This window comes from Carassius auratus, chromosome 5, assembly GCF_003368295.1.
Source record: "Carassius auratus strain Wakin chromosome 5, ASM336829v1, whole genome shotgun sequence".
NCBI lineage: Eukaryota > Metazoa > Chordata > Actinopteri > Cypriniformes > Cyprinidae > Carassius > Carassius auratus.
The window spans coordinates 9,224,662-9,250,387 of record NC_039247.1 but is presented as its reverse complement, the minus strand read 5'-3'; the positions used below and the strand labels follow the sequence as shown (position 1 = coordinate 9,250,387).

Sequence of the window (25,726 nt, the reverse complement as noted above, 5' to 3'; positions counted from 1 at the left end):
AAATGTAACACTTACAATTTTACAAACTGCTGCTGTATTATTTTAGTTCTGCAAATTTTAATTTGAATGTGCGTGTTTCATGACTTCCGAAAATGTTTGTAATTAACGTTTCGTTTGTGGCTGTCGACAATCAAAGTGCAACAATATGCTTCCTAGTAACATTTTTGTTGCCAGATTGGGAGATACAAATGCGCTTACATGGGTGGAGACGGTTTGGATATTTACTTGTATTTGTGCCGGGTTCTTTATCATTTTTAATTCAGAAACGAAATATATAGTAGTGAAACTAAAACCAAGCAAACGTCTCTCCTTTCTCATTTATTAAATCACTCATTCGCTTTTTTGAATGTCCCACAGAATGCTCCTAAGGAGTTATTCGCCATTAAACCACAAGAGGAAGATTGTCCCATAGTTATCTGGCAACTCAGAATAACACACTCCCCCGTTGTAAAATGTTTAAGATAGCCTACTGTAATTATCCGTCATAGAATAGCTCGTGCGTATATCCACTTATGTTCGATAGAAAATGGAAGTTGCTTTATTTAAACCAGCAGTTGGTTTTCAATAGCTGACGTTTAAAAAAAACCTTATCCGAGCTGTTCAAGACCTCTCGAGAAGGGTTGGGCACTTTTGATAAACAAGCGTGTGCGTGCGTCTCAGGCAATATAACGGCGAACATGACATTAAAGTTTCGTAACTTTCCCTTACGTTAGTGAGGCAGTTTATTATTCTTAAATATGTGGAAACGATCGCGATATAAACTTTTAACGTGCTTTGCTGTAGCTGGGTTAGTAACATATGTAGCTATCCTCGTTTTTAACAGAACACTTCTTCCGATGAAGACTCCAACACCCAAAGAGCTCTATGACGTGATCTCACCATCAACATACAGATTCATTCTGAACCAAGCAGAACTGTGTGAGAAGAAGAGTCCTTTCCTGGTTCTTATGATCCCAGTGACTCTCAAAGACACAAAGGCGAGGACTGCTATTAGAAGGACATGGGGTCAAGATGGCTTGATTCCTCATGTGACCGTTTTGCATTTGTTTGTCATTGGTCAGCCTGTACAGAGTGACCCAGTACTGCAGGAGCACTTGGAGAGGGAGAGCAAGGAATATGGGGACATCATTCAAATGGACTTTGTGGACAGCTACCATAATCTCACAATCAAGACGATGATGATTATGAACTGGATAGCCACTTACTGCCAGGTTGCTTGGTATGCCATGAAGATCGATGCAGATATCTTTCTCAATGTACGTTACCTGGTGGACTACCTGCATGACCAGGGCGAGTCCTCCAGGAAAGACTACATCTCTGGATCAGTCATCTCAGATGCTGTTCCTCACAGGGACCGCTTCAACAAATGGTATATCTCAGAGGATCTTTACCCAGACACCTGGTATCCTCCATATGTGTCTGGAGCTGCATGTCTTTTCTACTGACCTGGCCAGAAAAATATCATGGGCCTCTAGATTTGTGCGACCAATTCCACTCGAAGATGTCTATGTGGGGTTGTGCCTACACGTCCTGGGTGTGAAACCAATGTATGCAACAACATTTCTGGGACTTGGTAATCTTTTTGAGGTGCGCAGACTTAAGTATGAAAGGTGCACTTTTGCCAAGCGCATTATAGTGAATGGGTTTAACCCACAGAATCTTCTCCGCATTTGGCATGACTTCCAGAAGTCTTATATTACATGTTGATGATACCTTTATACAATTGAAACAGCTAAACTGTATTTGAAGTACCTTGAATCTTTTTTACTTGTGTGTGTTGACTTGTGTGTTATGTGCTAGTAGCTCTCCATTCCTTTAACAGATTGCACACCATTGAGATTCAGCACTTTAACATGCAAGGGAAAACCAAATACTGTTTCACCGAAAGGGACAAGAACACTTATAAAAAAAGGTTGATAGACAGTTGTCAAGGAGTTGTAGGATGTAGAAAATAATTAAATAAAAGGGAAAAAATGTATATAGATAAGAGGGGAGGAAAGGTAAATAAATAAATAGGAAATGTGGAAGTGAAGATTGTTACGGTGGAAGTGGAAGAGATTATTACGTTTTAACGCTTGAAGAAGAAAAATAAAAAAATCCTGAATTATTGTGATCCACTCAACTAATTCATAGTGATTTTACTCTTCTGCCTTCTGGAGGATGGCAGAAAAATAAAGACACTGAAATGGAGAGGGGTTGGTTATAATACTCCAGTCTTAGTCCTGAAGAGGAGGATATACTGCTGTGCTATTTTCAGGATTTTTTTTTTTTTTTTTTTTGTAGTGTGAACCCTTCTAAAATAAATAACAACCTCCTTAGTCTGTTTTCAACGTTTAAAAGACAGTTTATTGGCTTTTTTATGTGTCCTTTTGTAACTTCTTTCACTTTCGAAATCGTAGGTGTCCTTACAGATGTATAAGCTATTTATTTTATTTACCAGATTGCACTATTTGAACAAAGCATGATTGAGCATTAGGCTCTTTTTTTTCTGTACTGAAGTTATTTACCACCGAGGTATGCACCTTTAGCAAAAAAAAAAAAATTTATTTTGATTTGCTCTAGTACATTTTCAGATGCTGGTGCGCGATTTAAACAGAAGGGGGCGCAGTTTCCCTACAAATAGTGAGTGGGGGAAACGCTAGTGAATATTTAGGTTATGTTCTGATAAGAAAATATTTCTTAAAATGGTTAATATTTACCATCCAGATACTTGCTATATTGTCATGGCCAGTAAATTTACCGCTCAGAGCACAGAACTGTTTGAGAAGTTGTTTATGAAGCAGAAATGATTAGCACTGTCATCGCTTTCTTTTTACATGTACAGCCTGTGGTGCAGTTTGTGCCTGGAAATCAGCTGCTCAAACATAATAAATAAAGCATCTACCACACCATGGAAAAGTAACTTCAGGGTGTTTAATTATATTGGATGATAAGCGTTGGATTATATTGCTGTTATGATATTGTATTATTACAGTAAATTGTCAGAGCTACAAAGTTGTAGTGAGCTTCTTAGCCACGGTGAACATGCTTTCACAAGTGTCTGTGGATCAACATCCGCGTAGCCACAAAGCGTGATTAAGCATAGGCGTGTTTCTGAGCCGTGGATGTCTTTCATTCGTGAACAAAACATATCGTCGATCTCTTGCTTTGAATCAATCACTGAGCAAGCCAGTGTCTACACGATTTTTTAAATGAACAAAACACCTAATAGGAACAATTATGAATGTTTAACCAATTAACAATTTCAATGAACATAAAGACTTTTAAAATCTTAAATTCGTGGTATATTATCTTACAAGGGTTGACATTTGAAGAGAAATGGATTTGATGCTTAAACTTAGTCTGTTAAAATTGTATCCACCCAAATGGCCACAACACGAATTTATTTGGTAAAAGATTCAAAAGAATCTAGTCCCTAAATCAAAATCCCCACCGGAGTAAGCAACTCACTGCTCTTGAACCACGCATGGACCTACAGGTGGGTGGGGCTGAACTTAACTATTATGACGTCATGGCAACTGGCTCCCACTACACACAGCCCATTAAACATGTATTTCTTATCTAGGATGGACCGCTTTAAACTAACGAGAAGCCGTCAGTCTGACGGAGGTCGGTTTCGTTATATGTGAGGCTGAGTGATTGGTAAATGGAGTCCTTCCAAGAAGCGATGCCACCGGCTTGTCTCCGACCAGAACTTGTTTGGGTGTTTGTAGCATAGAACAGGTTTGTAGTCAATTATATTTGATCGCTGAACAAATCAGTCAGCAGCGGAGGTGAAGAAAGCGATTGAGTAAGCTGTGAGTAAGCGATTTTTTTTTTGCTAGGTTTTTATGCATCTTAATTATGTTCTAATACTTTTTTTTGTTACTCTGAAGTAATTGTAAATTACACGTGCGAATTTAATGTTTAAAAAATTTCTGCTTACTAATCGCATCTTGCTCTATCCATCCACCCACTCACCCACTCGTCATTTTCATGTTCTCATACGATTTTTACTGACAGTGTGCTGTGACAGTTTTGTGCTACAGATATAAACTATTTCAGAGCGCTCTCTCTCTCTCCTCCCAGCGTGCATGCCATTTTTTATTTTTTACACTTTATCGGTTCAGTGTGCTGTCTTTAAGTGTTTGCAAATTGTGTTACAGCTCAGTGTTTGTGTCTCTGTTCATGGTTGCTTCTATGTGTGTCCTTTTCCCTCATAGCATCTGTCATATAGGCTCATCCCAGCTTATCTGTGTTGTGAGCTCAGCCAGACCGCCCCTTCACCCACCTCAAGATGCACATGAATAACGTATTAAACCAGTGCAGTAAGTAGCAATGCTTAGTAATTAATCAATGTTTTGCGATTACATGAAACAGCTAGTTTTCCATAAAGGCATGCTGCTATACACCTGCATGTGTAATGAAGAACATGTTTTCTGTGTTGATATTAGATTGAATAAGGGATGTCTGGCTCATTAGAGAGGTTTTAGACCTTTTAGACTCAGTATGGCTTGGAATAAGTTAGTGGGTTCACACTGAGCATGTCATGTAGAGGAGCATGAAGAATGGATGTTCATAGATCATCTATCGTGATTTGCTCTTGATCTTGTGGATCTTGTGGTCAAGGTTCTCATTACCTATTTAGCGTTTTGATGTTGTCTCAGGAAAGGTCTTAAATACTGGAAAATGTAAGTAGTTTTTAGTTTGTCCCATACAGAGTCCATAGTTAAATATGATTATCGTTTCTGGTATTCTGTTCTCTTTCCTCTTGATGGATATTAGTCCACAATTTATTGTCCATGAGTGTGTATGTCGTTCAGTCTGTTCCCTCGTGTTGACGTAGTTGAAAAAACCCCTGCCCTTTGGTGTGAGACCGGAAAACATAGCTTTCCTCCCTCCATCTCCTTCCAAAAGACACGGCCCAGTCCTGTCTCTCTCATATAAAACAGCACAGGACTTTCTAAAAATAATAGCCTCAAAAGTACTTCCTTTTTCCACATGTACTGTCTGTAACGACAGACAAAAGAGGAGGAAGCAATTGCAGGCAATCAGATGTTGTTTATTGATAAGGAATGTCCAGAGTGTTGGCAATGGCAAGGAAGGTCTACGGTGGCGTGCGAAGAGCGGGATGGTGAAGTCAGCGGTGCAGGTGAAGGTGGTCAATGGTTAGAACCAGGAACAGACCGGAACACTGACACGCGGACGACAACACGAATCCAACCAGCACACAAACACGGAAGACGGTAATCCAGTTTGTACGTGGAGACATAAGAGAGGATCTGACAACAGAGAGAGAGCGAGGTGAGTATAAGTAGCAGAGGTATGATGACGATCAGCTGGAGCGAGACAATCAACACCCAGGTGATGACAATCAACTAAACGAACACATGGAGACAACGTAAGTACAAAAACAATAACAAAACATGACACGGAGGAAACACTGGATTTCCTACCGTGACAGTACCCTCTCCCCTAGGACGTCACCTGACGTTCCCAGCCTGCTTTACCTGTAGATTGTAATCATCTATAAGGTGGTGATCCAATATGTCCCGAGCAGGAACCCAACTCCTCTCCTCCGGACCGTAACCTTCCCAATCCACCAAGTACTGAAAACCGCGTCCCCTCCGTCTAGAGTCCAGAATACGATTAACCAAATAGGTGGTTTCCCCATTAACGAGACGAGGCGGGGGGGGAACCGGAGCAGGCGGATTAAGACGGGAAGAAATCACCGATTTAATTTTGGAGACGTGGAACACGGGATGAATCCTCCTGTACGCCGGAGGAAGGCTAAGACGCACGGTAACCGGATTAATAATCTTGGTAATAGAAAACGGGCCAATAAATTTGGGAGCAAGTTTGTTAGAAACGGACCGCATAGGAATGTTCTGGGTAGAAAGCCACACTCTTTGACCGACGACGTAACGGGGAGGCTTCGACCGGTGGCGATCGGCCTTAGCCTTGGTGCGCGACCTAGCCTGGAGCAGAGCTCTGCGAGCTCTGGTCCAGGTGCGGTGACACCTCTGGACTAATGCGTGTGCGGAGGGGACCGAAACCTCGGATTCCGTACTGACAAAATTAGGTGGTTGGTACCCTAAACTACACTTAAATGGAGACATGCCCGTAGATGACACTGGCAAAGAATTGTGTGCGTACTCCACAACTGAGAGTTGCTGACACCAGGACGAAGGATTATTGGAAACCAAACATCGCAAAACCCTCTCGACATCCTGATTGGCTCGTTCGGTTTGACCATTGCTCTGGGGATGGAACCCGGAAGAAAGACTAACAGTCGCTCCTAACAATTTACAAAACTCTCGCCAAAATTTGGACACAAATTGGGGACCCCTGTCAGAAACCACGTCTGTCGGGAGGCCATGTATGCGGAAGACGTGGTCAATGACAGCTACCGCTGTTTCCTTGGCTGAAGGTAATTTGGGCAAGGGAATAAAATGAGTCGCCTTCGAGAACCGGTCCACTACGGTTAAAATCACCGTATTGCCTTTAGAGGGCGGGAGGGCGGTGATAAAATCTAGCGAAATGTGGGACCAGGGTCTTGAAGGGACAGACAGCGGTAAGAGTAACCCATCTGGAGGTCGATTGGAAGTCTTACCAATAGCGCAAACTGAACAAGCCAAGACGAAATCGTGGACGTCACGAGCCATACCAGGCCACCAAAATCGTTGCTTGACCAGAAATCTAGTTCTACTAACCCCTGGGTGACAAGCAACACTGGAACAATGACCCCACTGGAGAACGTCTGACCGTAACCTCTCCGGCACAAACAATCGGTTCGGTGGGCAACGAGCCGGGGGCGTTACCCCTTCTAAGGCGGTCAACACCTTCGATTCGACCTCCCATCTGAGCGCGGAGATAATGATGGTCCCCGGTAAAATGGGCTCGGGAGTAGCAGTACGATCGGAACGCTCAAAAAGACGGGATAAAGCATCGGGTTTGATGTTTTTGGAACCCGGCCGGTAAGAAAGTGTAAAATCGAAACGACCGAAAAACAATGCCCACCGAGCCTGCCTGGAGTTAAGTCTTTTGGCGGTTCTAATGTATTCGAGATTCTTATGGTCTGTCCATACAATGAAAGGTACACCCGACCCTTCAAGCCAGTGACGCCATTCTTCCAGTGCAAGTTTGACTGCCAACAACTCTCGATTGCCAATGTCATAATTAACTTCTGCAGGAGATAAACGGTGAGAATAATACGCGCACGGATGCACCTTTCCGTCTGAGGATGCGCGTTGGGATAACACTGCTCCTACCCCCACCTCTGACGCGTCGACCTCCACTATGAATTGACGTGAGCGATCAGGGGTGACGAGAATGGGAGCTGAAACAAAGCAGCTTTTCAGTTTGGCAAACGCAGCCTCAGCTGCGTCTGACCACCTGAACGTCAAACTAGGGGAGGTCAAGGCGGTCAGAGGAGCGGCTAGTTGGCTGAAATTGCGAATGAAACGCCGGTAAAAATTGGCGAACCCCAGAAATCTCTGCAGGGCCTTGCGAGACTCAGGGGATGGCCAATTTACCACAGCCTTAACCTTCTCAGGATCCATGCGAACACCCTCAGTCGAAATGATGTGTCCTAGAAAAGAAACAGACTGTGCATGAAAAACGCATTTCTCCGCCTTGACAAACAATCCATTCTCTAGCAACCGCAGAAGCACTCGTCGTACGTGTTGCACGTGTTCCTGGAGAGACGAAGAAAAGATCAATATGTCATCCAGGTAAACATATATGAACAGATCGACCATGTCTCGCAACACGTCATTAACGAGTGCTTGAAAGACTGCCGGCGAGTTGGTTAGCCCGAACGGCATAACGCAGTACTCAAAATGGCCTCTAGGGGTGTTAAAGGCAGTCTTCCACTCATCCCCCTCCCTGATGCGGACCAAATGATAAGCATTACGTAAGTCCAATTTAGTGAAAACGGACGCTCCCTGCAACCTCTCAAAAGCTGAAGACATAAGCGGCAAAGGATAGGTATTCTTTACCGTTATGTTGTTCAGCCCTCGGTAGTCAATGCAAGGTCGCAAGGATCCGTCCTTCTTTCCCACAAAAAAGAACCCCGCCCCCGCTGGAGAAGAGGAAGGGCGGATAAACCCCGTTGCTAGAGAACTGGATATATATTTCTCCATGGCCGCCGTCTCTGGAACAGACAAAGAATATAACTTGCCCTTAGGCGGAGAAGTACCTGGCAATAACTCTATCGCACAGTCATAGGGACGATGAGGAGGAAGAGAATCAGCACGAGACTTACTGAACACCTCCTTCAGGTCGTGGTACTCCGCGGGCACGCTAGCCAAATCCACTGCTTCCCCCTGAAACACAGACTCAGAAACATTAACACCAGCAGACAAAAGACAAGACAAATGACATTCCTCGCTCCAGCTAACCACAGATCCAAGGCGCCAATTGATGCTGGGGTTGTGTTTCTGAAGCCAGGTGTGACCGAGAACGATGGGGGATGAAGGTGAGTCCGTAATGTAGAATGATATCTCCTCTGTATGATTGCCAGAGGTGGTGAGGGAAACAGGTAAGGTGGTCTGAGTGATGACTGGTAGTCTGTGTCCATTGAGAGCAAAGGGTGCAATGGGGTGTTTGAGGGAGGTGAGAGGAATGTTGAGCTTACTAGCGAACTGGAAGTCCATGAAATTACCCTCTGCCCCAGAATCCAACAAGGCGTGATGCTCGAGTGCGTGGGTGGACCACCGTAGACTCACCGGAAGGAGTGTCGATGTAGAAGAGGTCTTTCTGGCAGAGATCCCACCCGATAGTAGCCTCCGTCTTACTATCGGGCTTGGTCTTTTACCGGACAACGCTGGATGTGATGTTCTTGACTGCCGCAGTATAAACATAGTCCCAGGGATCTCCGCCTGATCCTCTCCTCCCGGGAGAGCCGAGCTCGCCCCACCTGCATGGGTTCAAGATCTCCCGGTGGGCTGACCGCAACATCTGAGCGCTGATACTGGGCCTCCGGTCTGTTCGTGAGAACTGCTCTCCCCCTCCGTCTGGTGGCTTGATCGAGTCGATTCTCCACTCTGATGGTTAGGTCAATCAGACTGTTGAGAGAAGTGGGGAGCTCGACGGCGCGGATCTCCTGTTGGATGCGGTCAGCCAACCCATGCAGGAAGTGATCCCACTGCGCCTCCTCGTTCCACTTACACTCCGCCGCCAGGGTGCGGAACTCAATCGAATAGTCAGAAACGGACCTTTCCCCCTGACGTAGGTCCGTGAGAAGCCAAGCCGCTTCCCTCCCGGCGGCGGAGCGGTCGAAGACCCGTCTCATCTCTTCCGAAAGTGCGTGGAACGAGGCACAGCAGCTGTCTTGGTTCTCCCACACCGCCGTCCCCCAGAGGGCAGCCCTTCCCGTAAGTAGAGATAAGACGAATGCCACCTTCATTTCCTCGGTGTAGAACGTGCGGGGCTGTAGGGCGAAGTGCAGAGAACAATGAGACAAAAAAGATCGACAGAACTCTGGCTCACCCGCATATTTCTCCGGGATGGGGAGGCGTGGATCGGGCTGGGAAATCCCCCCGGAGACGATCGGCGGTGTGGGTGGCGTGGGAGGCGCAGCGGGTGACGATTGTTGTTGTTGTTGCGTCTGGAGAACGAGCTCGGACACCTTCGTCACCATTGCTTGGAAGGCTCGACCCATCTCATCTATCGCCTTGTCTTGGCGATCCATACGACCCACAGCTCGTTGCAGAAATTCTTCGAGATGAGATGGGGAGCGATCGCCTGCTGCTTCCATGATGGTCAGATCCTACTGTAACGACAGACAAAAGAGGAGGAAGCAATTGCAGGCAATCAGATGTTGTTTATTGATAAGGAATGTCCAGAGTGTTGGCAATGGCAAGGAAGGTCTACGGTGGCGTGCGAAGAGCGGGATGGTGAAGTCAGCGGTGCAGGTGAAGGTGGTCAATGGTTAGAACCAGGAACAGACCGGAACACTGACACGCGGACGACAACACGAATCCAACCAGCACACAAACACGGAAGACGGTAATCCAGTTTGTACGTGGAGACATAAGAGAGGATCTGACAACAGAGAGAGAGCGAGGTGAGTATAAGTAGCAGAGGTATGATGACGATCAGCTGGAGCGAGACAATCAACACCCAGGTGATGACAATCAACTAAACGAACACATGGAGACAACGTAAGTACAAAAACAATAACAAAACATGACACGGAGGAAACACTGGATTTCCTACCGTGACACTGTCTTATTTGTCTTTATACTATTTCACAAGTGCATCATACTGTAGATGTTGATGCTTGTTGAGCACAGACTTGTGAAACACAAAAATGTAGTGTCATTAGTCAGATATAAGGGTGGATATAAAAAGAAAAAAAGAAGAAAACCTTAGAAGTTGAGATGATTTCAGGAAGTGCCTGATGTTTGTTGATCAAACTTTGAGATGTGTTTGGAGTTCAGTTGCATGCATGGCATAAGAAATATCTGATTAGTGACTGATTCCTTCTGATAAAATAAAAGCGGTGTTCGATTACAAACCGGATATGCAGTGGTTGATTTTAAAATGCAACAGCAGCCATTACACATATATTCTTGTTCAAATATCCGGTCTTTTTTTTTTTTTTTTTTTAAACAAAATGATACTTTTATTTAGCATGGGTGCATTAAATTGCGACAGATAAAGACCTTTACTTTTGAACTTTCTATTTATCAAAAAATCTTGAAAAAAAAATGGTTTCCTCAAAAATATTTTTAATGTTTTCAACATTAAAAATAATAAAAATATAACAATTAATGATTTTAATTTCCCAAGCACCAGATCAGCATATGATAATGATTTCTAACAGATCATGTGACGCTGGAGTAATGAATGCTGAAAATACAGCTTTCATCATAGTAATAAATTCCATTTTAAAATATATTTCAATAGAAAACAGGTGTTTTAAATTGTAATATTTCCAAATATTATTGTTTTTGATCAAATAAATGTAGACTTAATGAGCATAAGACTCCAAACTGTTGAACAATAGTGTATATATCATATAACAGTACTGTTCAATATACAGGATCTAATTTTAAGGATTCAGAATATCTGATACATAGATAAACATTTCACTGGATCACGCTTATACCGTCACTGTTTGCAGTTAAAGCATATTAAGCAGCAAATCATTGTGACAAAGCAGTCTCTGCAGAGTCATTGTTAGAAAACCTGATTTATCCTGCTGTTCCTTTGATCGATTTTTCCCAGACAGGTAGTCTCCAGTCTTAACAAACTCATTACAACTACTCATCACAGCTAAATTACTTAAGAAAATTGAGTTTGTGCATGCACGCATGTGAATTTGACCAGTTCAAAATGTAAAGACGAGCAAGAGATTGAAAAGAGAAAGACTTCAGCAAGACATTTTAATGTGTGGTATGCCACTGTTGCTGAATGTTGTTCTGTGTGGAGAAGGAGAGTGGGAGAGAATGTGAGGGGGAGATCTCTGGTGCCATGCCAAAGCTCTCTCTCTAACAGATCCAGTTCGGAGCAGACTACAGCTTCTACCCCTGCAGTTCACACTTATCCCAGCAGCCACATGAGAAACCATGTGCGGAGAGAGAGAGATAACTTGTTAGGATGTGGATAAAAACAATGCAAAAAAACAACAACAAATGCATGTTGTGCGTAGATGCTCATAGTGTGAGTGGTGTGAATTTCATGACTTGAACATGTTCTGGCCTCATTCTATCACCGTTTCATTCTTTGTTCTTTTGTATTGAATAAAATAAAAATGTTAGAAAAAAACTTTAATTGAAAATAAGAAGTGTCTTAGCAACAAAATAGAAAGTTCTGTCATGAAACTCTAGATGGCGCAGGCTGATGGGTCGCTAATGCAAACTGATGACATTCACAGCATAATCAGTGAGTCACATCAACTATGAGTGTTTACCTGATGCAAAGAACAGATCTGTGACCCTTGCAGAGGAGAGTCATTAGGCTAATAAATAATGTGAATTAACTCAATGCACTCACTTGCTGCATTATCATGCATTTTAGATAAAAACAATTCTCATATTTGTGCTTATACAAGATCTGAAGCAGCGGTTTTGTAGTTAATTTACTAGAAAGAAAATAAGTGAATTTTATTTGGTGGTTTAAAGTGTTATGAATATATATATATATATATATATATATATATATATATATATATATATATATATATATATATAATTGCATATTGAAGTAATATGCAATAATAATAAAATGCAATATTATTTTTATTATTATTAATTAATAATTAATACTTAATATATTAATACTAAGTATTAAGTATTAATATATTAATACTTTTATTATTATTATTTTGTATTTAATTTTTTTATTAAAAATGATCTATAGTATTTTTGTGTAATATATATTTTCTACTTAACTTATTAGTTCTGCATACCGATGCCAGACTTCCTGTAAAAGTTGAGGGTTGGTTTCCTCTTGTGTACGTGTGAAGTCGGCTTGTAGCCTCATGATGGCATCCTCTGACGTGTTGCGCACTGTGTAACTTAAAAAGTCACTGTCTCCTTTTGACCTGCATATTTGACAAACCCTCAGTCTTCTCTACAGTGCCAGATGTCCGCTGCCACAGGTAGATGTTTCCTCTGAGAGTAAGTGGGAGTTCCCATTGGATTGGTGATTTTTAACACTGCAGTGTTAACTTGTGGTTTTGTCTAAAACTAAATCAGCTTGCATGCTTGATATCTAGTTGAGACGTCAGCTCTGATGGCCAGCATGGTTTTTTCTTCTTGTAAATCAGCATGTTGTAGGATTGTGCATAATTTTGCACCTTGGTGCAATAACCAGAACATGCCAAAGTTCTGTTTGTATTATTTAGTATTATTGTTTTTCAAAATGTATCATGTACTTAAGCTTCAATGGATGTCAAATGTTGTTCTGAAAGTTATTACTCTACTCTGTAAGCATGCTCGAATACATTTTTGACTTTTGGAGGTTCCTTGTGTTATATTTTATTTATCGTTCTAGATATAAATCCAGAAAACACTAGATGAAAAAGACTGAGTGAAACAGAGTCCTATCAGGATTGCATTCTAGGTAGAACTGAAACAACGAATCGATTTAATCGATTAAAATCGATTATTAAAATAGTTGTCAACTAATTTAGTCATCGATTCGTTGCTAAATAACTTATTTGCCTTAAGCGGCTCATTTCGTTCATATTTTAAATCTGCGGTGACCAAATTGTGGCAGTAATGAGCCACCGGAAGTTTTACTCAGCCACTACAACAGGAGAAGTAGCGAATAGCCAATAGCTGGCTTCGTTTTATGTCACGTGCTTCCCGAACAGCGTCTCTGCAGCATTCAGCGGGATGTGGGCAGTGTTGCCAACTTAGCGACTTTGTCGCTAGATTTAGCGACTTTCCAGACCCTCATAGCAACTTTTTTTCCTAAAAAGCGACTAGCAACAAATCTAGCGACTTTTTTTTGACAGAATTTATTTAGTCTCTGAGACTCTCCGGTAGTGCCGCACGAGCATGATCTCTCTCTCTCTCCCAGGGCGCGCACACGCCTCTCTCTCTCTGCATCTGCTCTATTCAGCGAGCAGCGAGGAGCAGCACTTTCAGTTAAAAAAAGATATTCTGTTGCTTCTCACTCTATTTTACATGCAAGTATCAAGGGGCAAGGAACTCGACCGGAAGTTGAAGCCGGGTGGGGGCTGCCATCTTTTAGCAGAACTTCACTTGCGTTAGCATTCCCATTGACTCCCATTCATTTTGGCGTCACTTTGACAGCGAATAACTTTACATCTGAGGCGTTTAAAGACTCTGTTTGTCCATTATTTATTTCTAAAGATACACGACAATGTATAAAGGGCTCCATTACCTTCTATGTTACATTATGGCCCCGTATAAACAGTTTTTGTAAAAAATAGGCTAACGATTGCGTCATAACCACTCGGCTCTCTGTCGCATTACCGTACAGACAGGTGGAGAAGCTCGCAGGCAATTAACTTAATATGGCGTACTGGCGTTACATTTTAAAATACTATACAAAATAATTAATCAGAATACTTACTCCTGCTCACTCACGCCAAAGAACTCCCCACTCAAGCTCGCCGTCTCTGCAATATTAACAATGGCAGTTTGCACACACAGCTACTAGAAGATTTACATCTGGCAGACAGGTTGCTGACGTCGTCAAGCTTCGTTTGAGTCTGCGCGTTAGAAACGGAAGTGCTAAAAAACGCTAAAACTGGGCTTCATTTGTCTCAATTGAGTTCCAATGGGGTCGCTGTGTCCATTTCTTTTACTGTCTATGGCAAGTATAGCCGAAATCACAGGACAACCATTGTCTTAGTCTTATGTGTATGTGATTTCATTAGACAATGTCCTGAATAGGATTTTATTGCAGAGATTAACATCTGGAGCTTGTTATGCAGTCTTAATGGACCGCGTTTCAATTAGAGGTGCTCCGATCACGATCGGCCGATCGTTATGCGTATCTCCTCAGTAAAGCCGGTTTTCTAATCAGCGGTTAATTCCATCAGGTGCGTGATTTCACATAGAGTAGCTGTTAATACACAGAGCCGTTGTTAATAGAGAAGATGCGCAAATCACGTTAATTTTCAGCGTTTATTGGCCCATCTTCTCAGTTAACAACGGCTCTGTGTAATAACAGCTGCTCTATGTGAAATCACACACCTGATGGAATTAACCGCTGATTAGAAAACCGGCTTTACTGACGAAATGCGCATTAACGATCGGCCGATCGTGATCGGAGCACCCCTAGTTTCAATTATAATATTTATTCCGTTTCCATTTTGAAATAAATTTAGTAGCAGAGCTACTGCAAGCGATTTTTAGAGCTGCAAATCCATTTATCCATCGCTGAAATTTCCGCGTCTTCAAGGAGAGAGCACATCATGGTTGCTTAGCAAAGGCAGACGCCTCAGGGGCGCAACTGTAAGAGCGCTTTGGGAAGAAGGAGAAAGCGGTGCGCCTAGCGTTTTCCACGCGTTTTTAGGCGCGATATGTGAACGGCCCCTAAGACTTTTATTTGTGCAGATTCTCCAGTACAACATTATTTGCAAATGTTTAGTCGTAAAAGCTGATAACGTTGCTTTTTAACAGTTAACATTTACAGCTTTACAAACATGTTCTGTGATCAGTTTGTCGTTTACCAGTTCATAATTCAGTCGTGCAGCCTAATTATGACTGAATGAGAGAGGTAAATGTTTAAAGATATTTGAAATGCACTTTTTTCTAAGTATTCACTGTTCCACTCTGTGCTGTTCCCTGTTATCATCTTTGGCCAGTGATGATAGTCCCAATTGACTTCAATGCCCTGCTTTATTCTGTGTCTCCCAAACATGAAAAAACTGATGCATTAAGTTGCAAACTAGGGTCTAGACTCCAGAATCTACGTAGACAAAGTGTAAACTGACAGTAGATTGTGTATTATTGGATATTACACAGTGATGACACATCACATAAAGTTAAAAGATTACTGTTTTAGTAGAGTTATGCTCTATGGTCTATTTTTTCTGCTCTATTTTGTTCTTTTTCAGAGGCTGAATTTGTGCAGTTTTTCAACTTACTGCTCAGCCTCACAAGAAAACCACAGTATTGTTTGACAGTGTTTATAAAATGTTGCAAATATCCTGTGTGAATTTAGATTTCAGACACCACCGTATACACAAGTACACTGCTGTTCAAATGATTGTGGTTGGTAAGATTTTAAAATGTTTTCGAAAGACGTCTCCTGTGCTCATCAAGGATTTATTTATTTGATCAAAATACAGTAAAAACCAAAAAGACAGTAATACTGTGAAATATATTCAAAATAACAGTTTTTTTTATATATTTTAAAATGGCATGAATTCATTCTAATACCTTATGCTGTTTTGGTGTTCAGGAAACATCTTATTATTATCAGTTTTGTTTCTTAATATTTTTGATGAAATTTACTATACAGTACTTTTTCAGGATTCTTTGATGAATAGAGAGTTCAAAAAAAGGGCATTTAGAAAAATGTTTACATGAAACATTATAAATGTCTTTACCTTTGATCAATTTATTGCTGTCTTGGTAAATAAATGTATTAATGTCTTTAAAACCCCACACATTTAAACTGTACTACTAGTGTATATTAGGGATGTAACAATTCAATAAACTCATGATGCAATTGCGCTACAGAATACTGACTTCACAATATGATTTTCTCACAATTAGTTTTTTTAAACAAAAGGAGATTTAAGATAAAGTATAAATGAAAAGTTGTCCTTTTATTATTTCTCAAACAAAATGATTCACATTTCTTTGTGAAATTGAAATATGTCACATAACTAAACTAAACTGAAAATGTAAAACAAATTAAATAAATAATACTTAATAATACTTAGTAAATAAAATAAATCTCTTCATATAAACAAAATATTTGCCTGTGCTCTTCATTTAAAATTAGAGAAAAACACTGCATTTTAATCATGATTCACACAAAGATGCAGCAAGAGCATTTTTTGATTTAAATTGGATTGCATACTGTAATTTTGAAATCTGAAGCAAAAACATAATAGGCTGACTTTAGCTGTGTGAAACTAAATATAGTACATAGAAACATCTGAATGAAACAAAACCAGCAGATGCTGAATGAAAACACAAATTCATTCTGACAGTAGGTGGCGCTTATGGAGCAGCAGCAATGTAGTGTTTCCTTGGTTGCCACTGTAAACAAAGCAGATAAACATTATTCAATATGCATTTTACAGAGGCAAGATGAAAAGAAAATGAAAAAAAGACCGTTTCCCTCAGAGACACATTCATATAATACTTCAACCCCAAGAGTATTGAAAGTGAAAGTGAAACTTCCCTGGCGATTCGGTAACATCTCAACCGACTTGTCATCAGATATTTTGAATAAATTTGTAACTGGTTTCATTCGTAGTTTATTCAGAATCAGAAAGAGCTTTACTGCCAGGTATGTTTACACATATGAGGAATTTATTATAGGGACAGAAGCTTCCACAGCACAAACAGAATGACAGTGAAAGACACATAGAATAAGTAATAGGAAATGGCAATATTCAACTAATTTTTTAAGATAAACTATATGCAAAATACACAAAAGATGGAATTTGCATGTACAGGTATGTTATGTAAAAATAAATGTTCTTTTGAAAAAGAACATATAAATAATAAGTACAGTATAGTGTGTTAAATAAATAAATTTATAAATACTGTTGGGTTTTACATGTTTATTGCCAAGTTAACTGTTCATGAGATGGATTGTCTGAGGGAAGAAACTGTTCTTATGCCTGGCCGTATGGTGCTCAGTGCTCTGTAGTTCTGGCCAGACAGCAACACTTCAAAGAGGAAGTGGCCTGGGTGTGAGACCAGCTGTTTTACTCACTCTTGATGAGTGCAGTTCTTTGAGAGTTAGGAGGGTTGTACCAGTGAACCAGAAGTGCAGACGGATTCAGTGACTGCAGAGTAGAATTGTATCAGCAGCTCCTGTGGAAAATTGAACTTCCTCAGCTGATGAAGTAAGTACAAGCCTCTGCTGTGTCTCAGTCTATGTGAAACTCCCACTTCAGGTCCTGAGAGATGGTGGTACCCGGGAACCTTAATAACTCCACTGTTGGTACAGTGCTGCTCATGATGTTGAGTGAGGGGAGTGTGGAGTCATCTACAAACTTCTGGAGCTTGACAGAGGGGTCTTATGCAGTGCAGTTGTTGGTGTAGAGGAAGAAGAGCAGTGGGGAGAGAACGCAACCCTGGGGGGCACCAGTGCTGATCATATGGATGCTGGATGAGAACTTTCCTAGCCTCACTAGCTGCTGCTGATCCACTGACACATGGAGGTGGTCACAAATGATTATTGCATTGTTCAAAAGCCATGCTACCGACTGCATCAGGCTGTTAAAATGAAAATTCTTATTATTATTTTAATATATCCATTTTGTCTGTGGTCAATGTAAGTTTTTTTTCTATGGAAACGATCAGGCTGAACATTCTTCAAAATATTTATTTTCCTGTTCCATGGGAAAAAGTGTTTGAAATGATCCTTATTCTGCCCCTTTTATTCCCCGCCGTGACAGACGAGAGCCTTCTTACTCATTGAGCTAATCGAGTACTTGTGAGCTTCGCTTCATATAAACACTGCTTCCTTCAGAAACCAGCTACTAATGTTTAAAGTTTTGTGCTTGATCAATATTTTATAATTGATTTTACAAATAATTTGATTTAAATGATTATTAAAGTGTGTTTCTGTCATTGCTGTAACTTTTTAACATCGTATTCTAACTCTGAATTGTTTAAAACACTTCTTGTGGAAAGCTTTGGTGTTTTTCTCAACTCTTTGTTTGTTCGGTTCTCAGTGGAGATCTCTAAGATGTGTGAGGTGGACGTTTCGTCTGAGTCCACCAGCCCGACGCTGTATAGAGAGTCTTCTGATACATACTGCCATGTGGATCGCTGGCAGAGGCTACGCACAGCCGTCCGCAAGCTAGAATTCTGGGAGAACTTCACACATGAGCTGATCGGCAGTGGCTTCTTCTCAAAAGTTTACAAGGTAACACTCAACATATCTTGAATCTGATGACTTGAATCTGTAAGTAATAATATTTATTCTAAATATGCATTTAATAATATATGTACAGTAAGTGCTAAGAGATTTTGACAGATTTTTCCTCCTTGGTGCTTAAACACATTGGCTGTTGGAAAATGGTCTAAAATGTTGACTTCATGTGAATATTGATTTATTTTGTTACTTTCACAATAAAATATTTTATTAAATAATATTTTTGCTTAATTATATCAAAAAAAGTTTTATAGTAAAATCTATCATATAGAAAAAATGAAGCAGTGTGACAAATTCAGTCTAAATGGAAAAGGATTTTTCATCACCTATTGTTCTGTAGAAGGTCTCCCGGTGTGTGTGAGTGATGTCTTAATGGCACTCATACAGTGCAGTATTGTAGTCCTACTAATTGGGACATATTTTAGAGCTAAGCCCAGATTGAGGTGGCCCTTGTGCCACATTACACTACACCCATAAATGTGCTCCTGGGGAGTCCCTGTTGTGTAAATTACATAACTGATGATTGCAGCTCAACCATTCCAGCAGTCTGTTCCTTCCTGTGTATCAACATGGAAGGTTTTTTTTATTTGACTGTACTTTAGAGGGAGAAAGGAATGTTTTAATATCACTTTAGGATTCATTGCCTTCTTCTCTAATTGTTTTTTCATTTTATTGTCATTTTATTGGATTTATTTTCAGGTAACCCACAATACCACACTGAAGGTTATGGTAGTAAAGATCTATAAGAATGATGTTGATCAGGACAGCATTGTACGAGAAATCAGCCTTCTGCAGAAACTCTCACACCCCAACATAGTGAGGTAACCCGCTATGTTAACTCATTTAAATTATTTTTTGTTTTTATTTATTACACATTCCATTCTCATGAAGGCTTATACGTATACTCTCTTTACACTACCAGTCAAAAGTGTGGACACATCAGACTGAATCTGTTCAAAACCTTTTAACCTAAAGCATTGTATTTTTTTACATTTTTTTTTAATGTTTGCAATTAGTTTCAGTTTCTCTGCAAAACTTGTTGTTGTTGTTCATTGATATTAGTGAATTTGATCACAGAATTGTCTGATAGTGTTTAAAATGTATCCCAGAATGCACCTCATGAAGCTGGTTATCTAGACAAATATAGGCTACTATGAAGATGATACAATATGAGATATTTTTTATTTTTGGTCATTTCCAAACTTCCATTTGTGTTATTTCAGAGGTTTTTTGCCCTTACTAGTATTCAAAACCAGTTAAACAGTAATAATGAAGAAAGAGTAGTATGTGTTTCCAAATGCCTGTAGAGATGTACATACTAGATTTTGATGGATCGTGACAAGACTGCTACAGGTTACAAGTCACCCTTAGCCTTTTCCAGCACAGAGCTCTTATACTGCTTTTAATCTTGCACTATGACGTGTGTTTGTCTAAGCAATCAAATACAAAACTGAATGTGCAGTGTTTATTTATCACAACTTTCCAGTTAATGCCAGCAGTCATCACCCCATTACAGATGATTCTCATGTTAACCCATGAACAGAACTACTGAATGTGACAGATACTACCCGAGGTCACCATTGACACAGTGACCTATAACGTTTACCCATATCCACTGCTTCACTCATTCATGGTTCTCTAATGTTATTAGTTATGTTAGTTTTAAAAAAAATAGTTAAACGATTAAAAGCCTGAACATCATCTGAACATTTTATTTTTCTGTAACCAACAATTATTTTGTTCAATTGTGTATTTGACAAATGATGGGCTTTGGACTGTATTTAGGCAGATTTAGGGAATGGATCATAACCTCCCACATCTCGTTTTCCAGGTATCTGGGTATTTGTGTCAAAGAGGACAAGTTGTATCCAATTCTGGAGGTGAGATCTCCCCTTTTCTCAACCTCAAAATCAAGTTGTTGTTTGTTTTCTGCAATTTGAGTTTATTGTATGCATTGGATTATATTGTACAATTAGATTTTTTTTTTTTTAAATAACATGTGACGCTTTGAAACTGTACAATTTGATGGGCTCAACAATAAGGATTTTTTTCTGCTTTCCTTTTAAGATTTTGTATACTGCATGTTCATGTAGTTACATAATACAATAGTATATATATATATATATATATATATATATATATATATATATATAAAAATATAAATTCAACTACCTAAAATCATTTGGAGAAATGAATTTGAATAAATTTAAAAAAACAGCTGTTTCATCTGCCAAAGAGTGAACAATAAGCTTATACCAGTGTTATGTTGTTTTTATTTATTAATTTTTTGTAACACTTTACAATAGGTTTTCATTAGTTAACTACATTAGTTAAAGAACTGACCATAAATAATAATTCTACAGCATTTATTAATATTAGCCAATGTTAATTTCAGCATTTGCTAATTCATTATTAAAATCAAACGTTAGCATTAGTTAATGCATTGTGAACTAACATGAACAATTAGATTTTCAGGAACATTAACAAAGATTAATAAAAACCTTCTTATATAATGCTCATTGTATCTTATCTAATGCATCTATAATGTTAACAAATGGGTCCATATTGTAAAGTGTTCTTATTTCATTTCATTTGCCCCAGAGAGATCCTTATTGCTAAGCTCTGCACCTAACAATAACAATAAAAGTGAAAGTGTATGTTTGTTTCTTTCTCTCATGGACTGTGTTTGTCTGGACAGTATGTTAGTGGAGGATGTTTAGAGGAGCTGTTGGCCAGGAAAGATGTGCCTCTATGTTGGAGGGAGAAAGTAGACCTGGCGTCAGACATCACCAGAGGAATGATTTACCTCCACTACAAGAACATCTACCACAGAGATCTGAACTCTAAGGTACAGCAGGACTCTCAGTCCCACTCGTCTTTTGTGACCAACTGAGAAACGCTTTAGAAGTGCAGTGTGAAATGGTTTATATACAGTTCCTCTGAGCAATCATCAGATATTAGACAATGGTTGCCTAGTCTTATGTAGAACTCTCCCCTGAGAAATACAGACATAGATGCTTGCGTGAGTGTGTCATTGGTTGCCAGGATTCACACAAGTGCTCATCACACCTGGGGTGAGGAGCGAGGCAACAAGGCCAGTCCATTGTGATGGTAATAAACTCTCCCACTCTGTCTTTCTCAGTCTGTCACTTATTAAATACATACACACTCTCTCCCCAACCCTTCCTATCTCATTTGAAAATGTGAAATGCACAAACAATGTATAGGCCCGTAGATCCTATACCCCTTTTAATTTTTAGTCTCTGTGCCACTGCCTGTTTGTCAGCCATACAGATATGAACAATGAGCAAACAAAAATGCCAGCCACACGATTTACACAACCATGACGTCGAGCACATCAGTTAATGGGACCATAGATTGGTTTCCACTGTGCTGCAAGTTAGCATTTAACAAAGAAGTTGGTATGAATGTGGGAAGTTGTGTCAGAAAATAGAAGCTATCAAAGTTTATTGTTTTAAGTACTAATATTTGGAACATTAATTTAGAGGCAGTTAAAGGGTTCATATACTGAAGAGTCACAGAACTACACGATATAACATCTCCTACAGTATGATTAAAGCATTTAATGTAATGTTTAATGTTTATCTCTGTATGTCTAAAATCTGTAAAAAATATAAATATTTTTTTATATAATTATATATATATATACACACACATAATTTCACAACTTCATTATGGTTTGTCAGCAGTTATTTTAATAATTGAATTAAGAAAAAATAACATTTCAATAAAAGTATAAATTGTTCTATTATCTGTTTGAATAGTCATTTTGGTATATTAGGTTAAACTTAATGAAATTGAGACTTGGCATGTAGCTGGAGTTAAAAAAAAATTATTTTTCTTTATTTGAGGTCATTTTCATATTATATTTATATATATAAATAATTGCTAGAAATACATTATTCAAATTATTATAATTTTATTAATAGAATTCCCCAATGACTTTATTTTCTCCCATCATATGGAATCAAACAACCTCAATGTTTTTTTTTTTTTTTACCCACCCATTAGCTGCACAGCCAGAGGGTGTTGCAACACTTGGCATATGCATGAGGTACTGTTCTAAATTTGGAGTCTTCTAGGCTCAGGGCTGTGCTTGGAGTTTTCTTAGTCCTATAATCATAGGTCAGCTTTTTGGATGGAGGCTTAGCTGAGTTTTTTAATTCAATCCAGATTGAACTCTATTTACTGTTGTATCCATCAGCACTTTTTGCTCCAAGAGTCCCACTGGTCTTATGTAACATCTCTGTTGTACCTGGATTCCCCATACTCCGGTCAGCCTCGATGACTCCTCATCTGACTTTCTGCTAAAATAACAGACCATTTGTATTACACCCTCAATAATTTTTCTTTAAACTGAATTGTAATACTAAACTGCATGTTCCTAGCGTGACATGTCATCACTAGGGACCATTCAACCTGAAAGCGATGTATAACATTGCATACTGGTACCCCTGGGTTGACAGAGATGGAGGAGAGGAACTGTAGGCGGTTCAGACCCTTTTGGCGAGGTACAGGGTCAGCTGAATAATTCATTAAACAGAGATGGTGCTTTCATTTGAGCCTGGGAGTTCTGCTTCAGCCACCAGGCACATTACTCTCAGAAGGCTACAGATAATGAACCACAAAAAAGGCAGTCAAATATCTTATTTTTGCTTGTATGTAACATTTGTCTTTATCTGCATTGCATTTAGATGCCATTAAGCTTATTTTCCAGTTTACCTTCACACAAAAACTCCACGAACAAGCCAGTGAGCACAGCTTCAAACTTTAGTGGTTTGCTTATTTAGAAACTTCAATGTAATTGTCTTCCGTATGGAGATGTTATTTGGTACTAGACAATGAATTCAAATTTCGAAAAGGCTTTGTAAGAGTTTTTGTGGGCGATTGTATTAACTTTGTTAGTATATGCCTCCCCCTTTTGGTAGAAACGAAAAACACATTCACGAGATGCTTGTGTGAAAATGTTACATTTAATGTTGTTTTAATGTCTATATCTGATATATTTGAATAAATTATGACCTCGTTATTTAAAAAGTTGACAAGACTGGAGTAATGGCTGTAATAATATTTCACAAGATTACTGTTTTTACTCTTTTTGACCAAATTATACTGAGACTTAACTAATAGTAATAGTGCACAGAAACTAAAATACTTATTTTGCATCTAAACCTGTTTGTGTCTCCTAAAGAACTGTCTAATAAGGGTGACAGCGAGAGGCAGAGAAGCTCTGGTCACTGATTTTGGTTTGGCTCGAGAGGTGGTTGAACTTCCTGCAAAGGACCGAAAGCTTTCACTTGTGGGCTCTGCTTTCTGGATGGCCCCTGAGATGCTGCGCGGGGAGCCATACGACCGCAAGGTAACGACTCTACGCCATTGTGCTCTTATGAACGCGATGTTCTAAAGCATTTTCTAGTTCTCACCTACTGATTTTGCTTTATGTAACGCTAGGTGGATGTGTTCTCTTTTGGAATTGTTTTGTGTGAAATTCTGGCTAGGGTCCCAGCAGACCCAGAAATCCTTCCAAGAACACAGGTGAATATAAATAGAATTATTGACGCTTTTGAAAATATAACATGCGGTATCAGAATCAAATGATTATATACTGTCCCTGTATGCGTTTATGGTTGTGGGTGTTGCAGGACTATGGTCTGGACGTGTCAGCATTCAGGAAAATGGTCAGTGGGTGTCCTCAGCGTCTTTTGGAGCTGGCAGCCAGCTGCTGTCTGGTAAGTGACCTTGTTACCTTTTGGGATATGAAATGGACACACATTTCCTCTTTCAGTTCTGCCTAAAAATGAACAAACCCTTTGGAAAGGGAAGTAACATGTTACCATTGACTTTTGTTGTTTCTTGTGCAGATAGAGGCTTTCCGAAGACCCTCTTTCACAGAGTTACAAGACGAGCTGGGTGAAATCGCTGAGACTTTGGCGTGTCTTCACAATGATCTCACCACAGGCTGATCTGCGGCACACCCTCTGGTATCCCATCAGCCCTGCAAGTGGGGCAGTGTCTGGGAAACAACCACATAATATTTTTGTAGATTTCAGTATATCGATACTTGATTAAATTTAATTGTACAAGAGAAAGCCATTTATTTTGGTACCAACTGCCCAAATAAAAAAGTGAATTTGTATTGCTGACTTAGAAAAGTGACATATTTGTAAACTGAAGAGTACTTTGAGTACTTCTTCATTTGAAAACAACTGATGCATAAACAAATACTCACTTGTGGTTTGGTCTCCACTCTGAGCTGAAGACTCGGCAGCTACTAGTGTTTGTGAAACCTTATCATTTTTCTCTTTAACATCAAAACAAAAAAAAGATTTCATGTTTTAACACTTTTAGTTTACTTGTTTGCCATGTGTTGTGAATTTCGATACTCACACATGTCTCAGAAGTGTGAGCTGGCACCGGTCCGACTCCAGTAAAGTGACAACTAACTATTTCTCTGGACACATTATGGTATTAATGGCTGAATAAGAAATTTGAGATTAAATATTTCCAAGACCATCCAGCTGTAGTATTATTTACAAATTTGGTGACGAACACTCAGTAATCTTTAAATATTTCTAACCAATTTCAAATTCATAACTTGGCACTGTTGATATCTATGTGTTCATATTTTTTTCTTGGTAATTGTGTTTTTAATAAGTACTGCTTAGCTGTTATTTAAATTTTTAATCATCGTATTTTCGAAGCCTGTGAATTGCCTTCTGACTGCATTCAAGTTAACTTTAACAAAATCTCTATTCTGTGCCTCAAAGCAGAAGCTCGAGAATCTTGTGGTGAGAAGTGTCACGCTAAACTCATGTTTCTGAAAAAGGCCGGATGTCTGTAAACCTTTCTGTGGTTTGTAGTGTTTTTGTAATACTGTACATGATATAAAAAGCAGGAAGGAAGCAAATGTGAGTGTTGTGTATTATTTTTTTCAAATAAAGCCATTGAAAATCTACTAGTCTTGTCTTATAAATATAGTTCTTTGCACAGGAAGTGTACTATTAGCATCGGGATTTTATAAAAACAAAAAAACTACTGAAAAATGACTGTAAAAACCTTTTAAAAAAAGTTGGACTGTCCTTTTCTCTGCTTGATAGAAGTTGATGAAGTAAGGTAAGAAACATTTGGGTCACTATCATACAGTATATTTTACAATGCGCTTTACTTT

At 39.5% G+C, this 25,726-nt stretch overlaps 1 protein-coding gene and 1 pseudogene across 10 annotated transcripts; both read left to right on the top strand.

Moving 5' to 3' along the window:
- Window positions 1-84: 84 nt before the first annotated feature.
- On the top strand, window positions 85-2,117 carry LOC113074039 (beta-1,3-galactosyltransferase 1-like; annotated as a pseudogene).
- LOC113073981 (dual specificity testis-specific protein kinase 2-like) lies at window positions 1,459-25,512 on the top strand. Of its 10 annotated transcripts, XM_026246682.1 has the most exons (12): window positions 1,464-1,587; window positions 3,566-3,797; window positions 4,203-4,307; window positions 17,552-17,818; window positions 18,335-18,528; window positions 19,237-19,358; window positions 20,369-20,417; window positions 21,236-21,385; window positions 23,750-23,917; window positions 24,010-24,093; window positions 24,201-24,287; window positions 24,420-25,512. In XM_026246682.1, the coding sequence occupies exons 4-12, from the start codon at window positions 17,767-17,769 to the stop codon at window positions 24,519-24,521; spliced, it is 1,008 nt and encodes a 335-aa protein (XP_026102467.1). In that variant the 5' UTR covers window positions 1,464-1,587; window positions 3,566-3,797; window positions 4,203-4,307; window positions 17,552-17,766; the 3' UTR covers window positions 24,522-25,512. The 10 variants fall into 10 exon arrangements, with proteins under 10 accessions (XP_026102470.1, XP_026102467.1, XP_026102484.1 ...); XM_026246699.1 differs by lacking the exon at window positions 17,552-17,818 and having other exon boundaries at window positions 3,566-3,723; XM_026246690.1 differs by lacking the exon at window positions 17,552-17,818.
- Window positions 25,513-25,726: the final 214 nt, after the last annotated feature.

Excerpts from the sequence above, each read along its gene's own strand:
- LOC113073981 (XM_026246685.1), top strand. The coding sequence starts at position 17,767 with ATGAGAACTTTCCTAGCCTCACTAGCTGCTGCTGATCCACTGACACAT. Across the intron at positions 17,819-18,334 it reads TGATCCACTGACACATGGAG|TGGAGATCTCTAAGATGTGT; the intron begins GTGGTCACAAAT and ends TTCGGTTCTCAG. Across the intron at positions 20,418-21,235 it reads AGTTGTATCCAATTCTGGAG|TATGTTAGTGGAGGATGTTT; the intron begins GTGAGATCTCCC and ends TTGTCTGGACAG.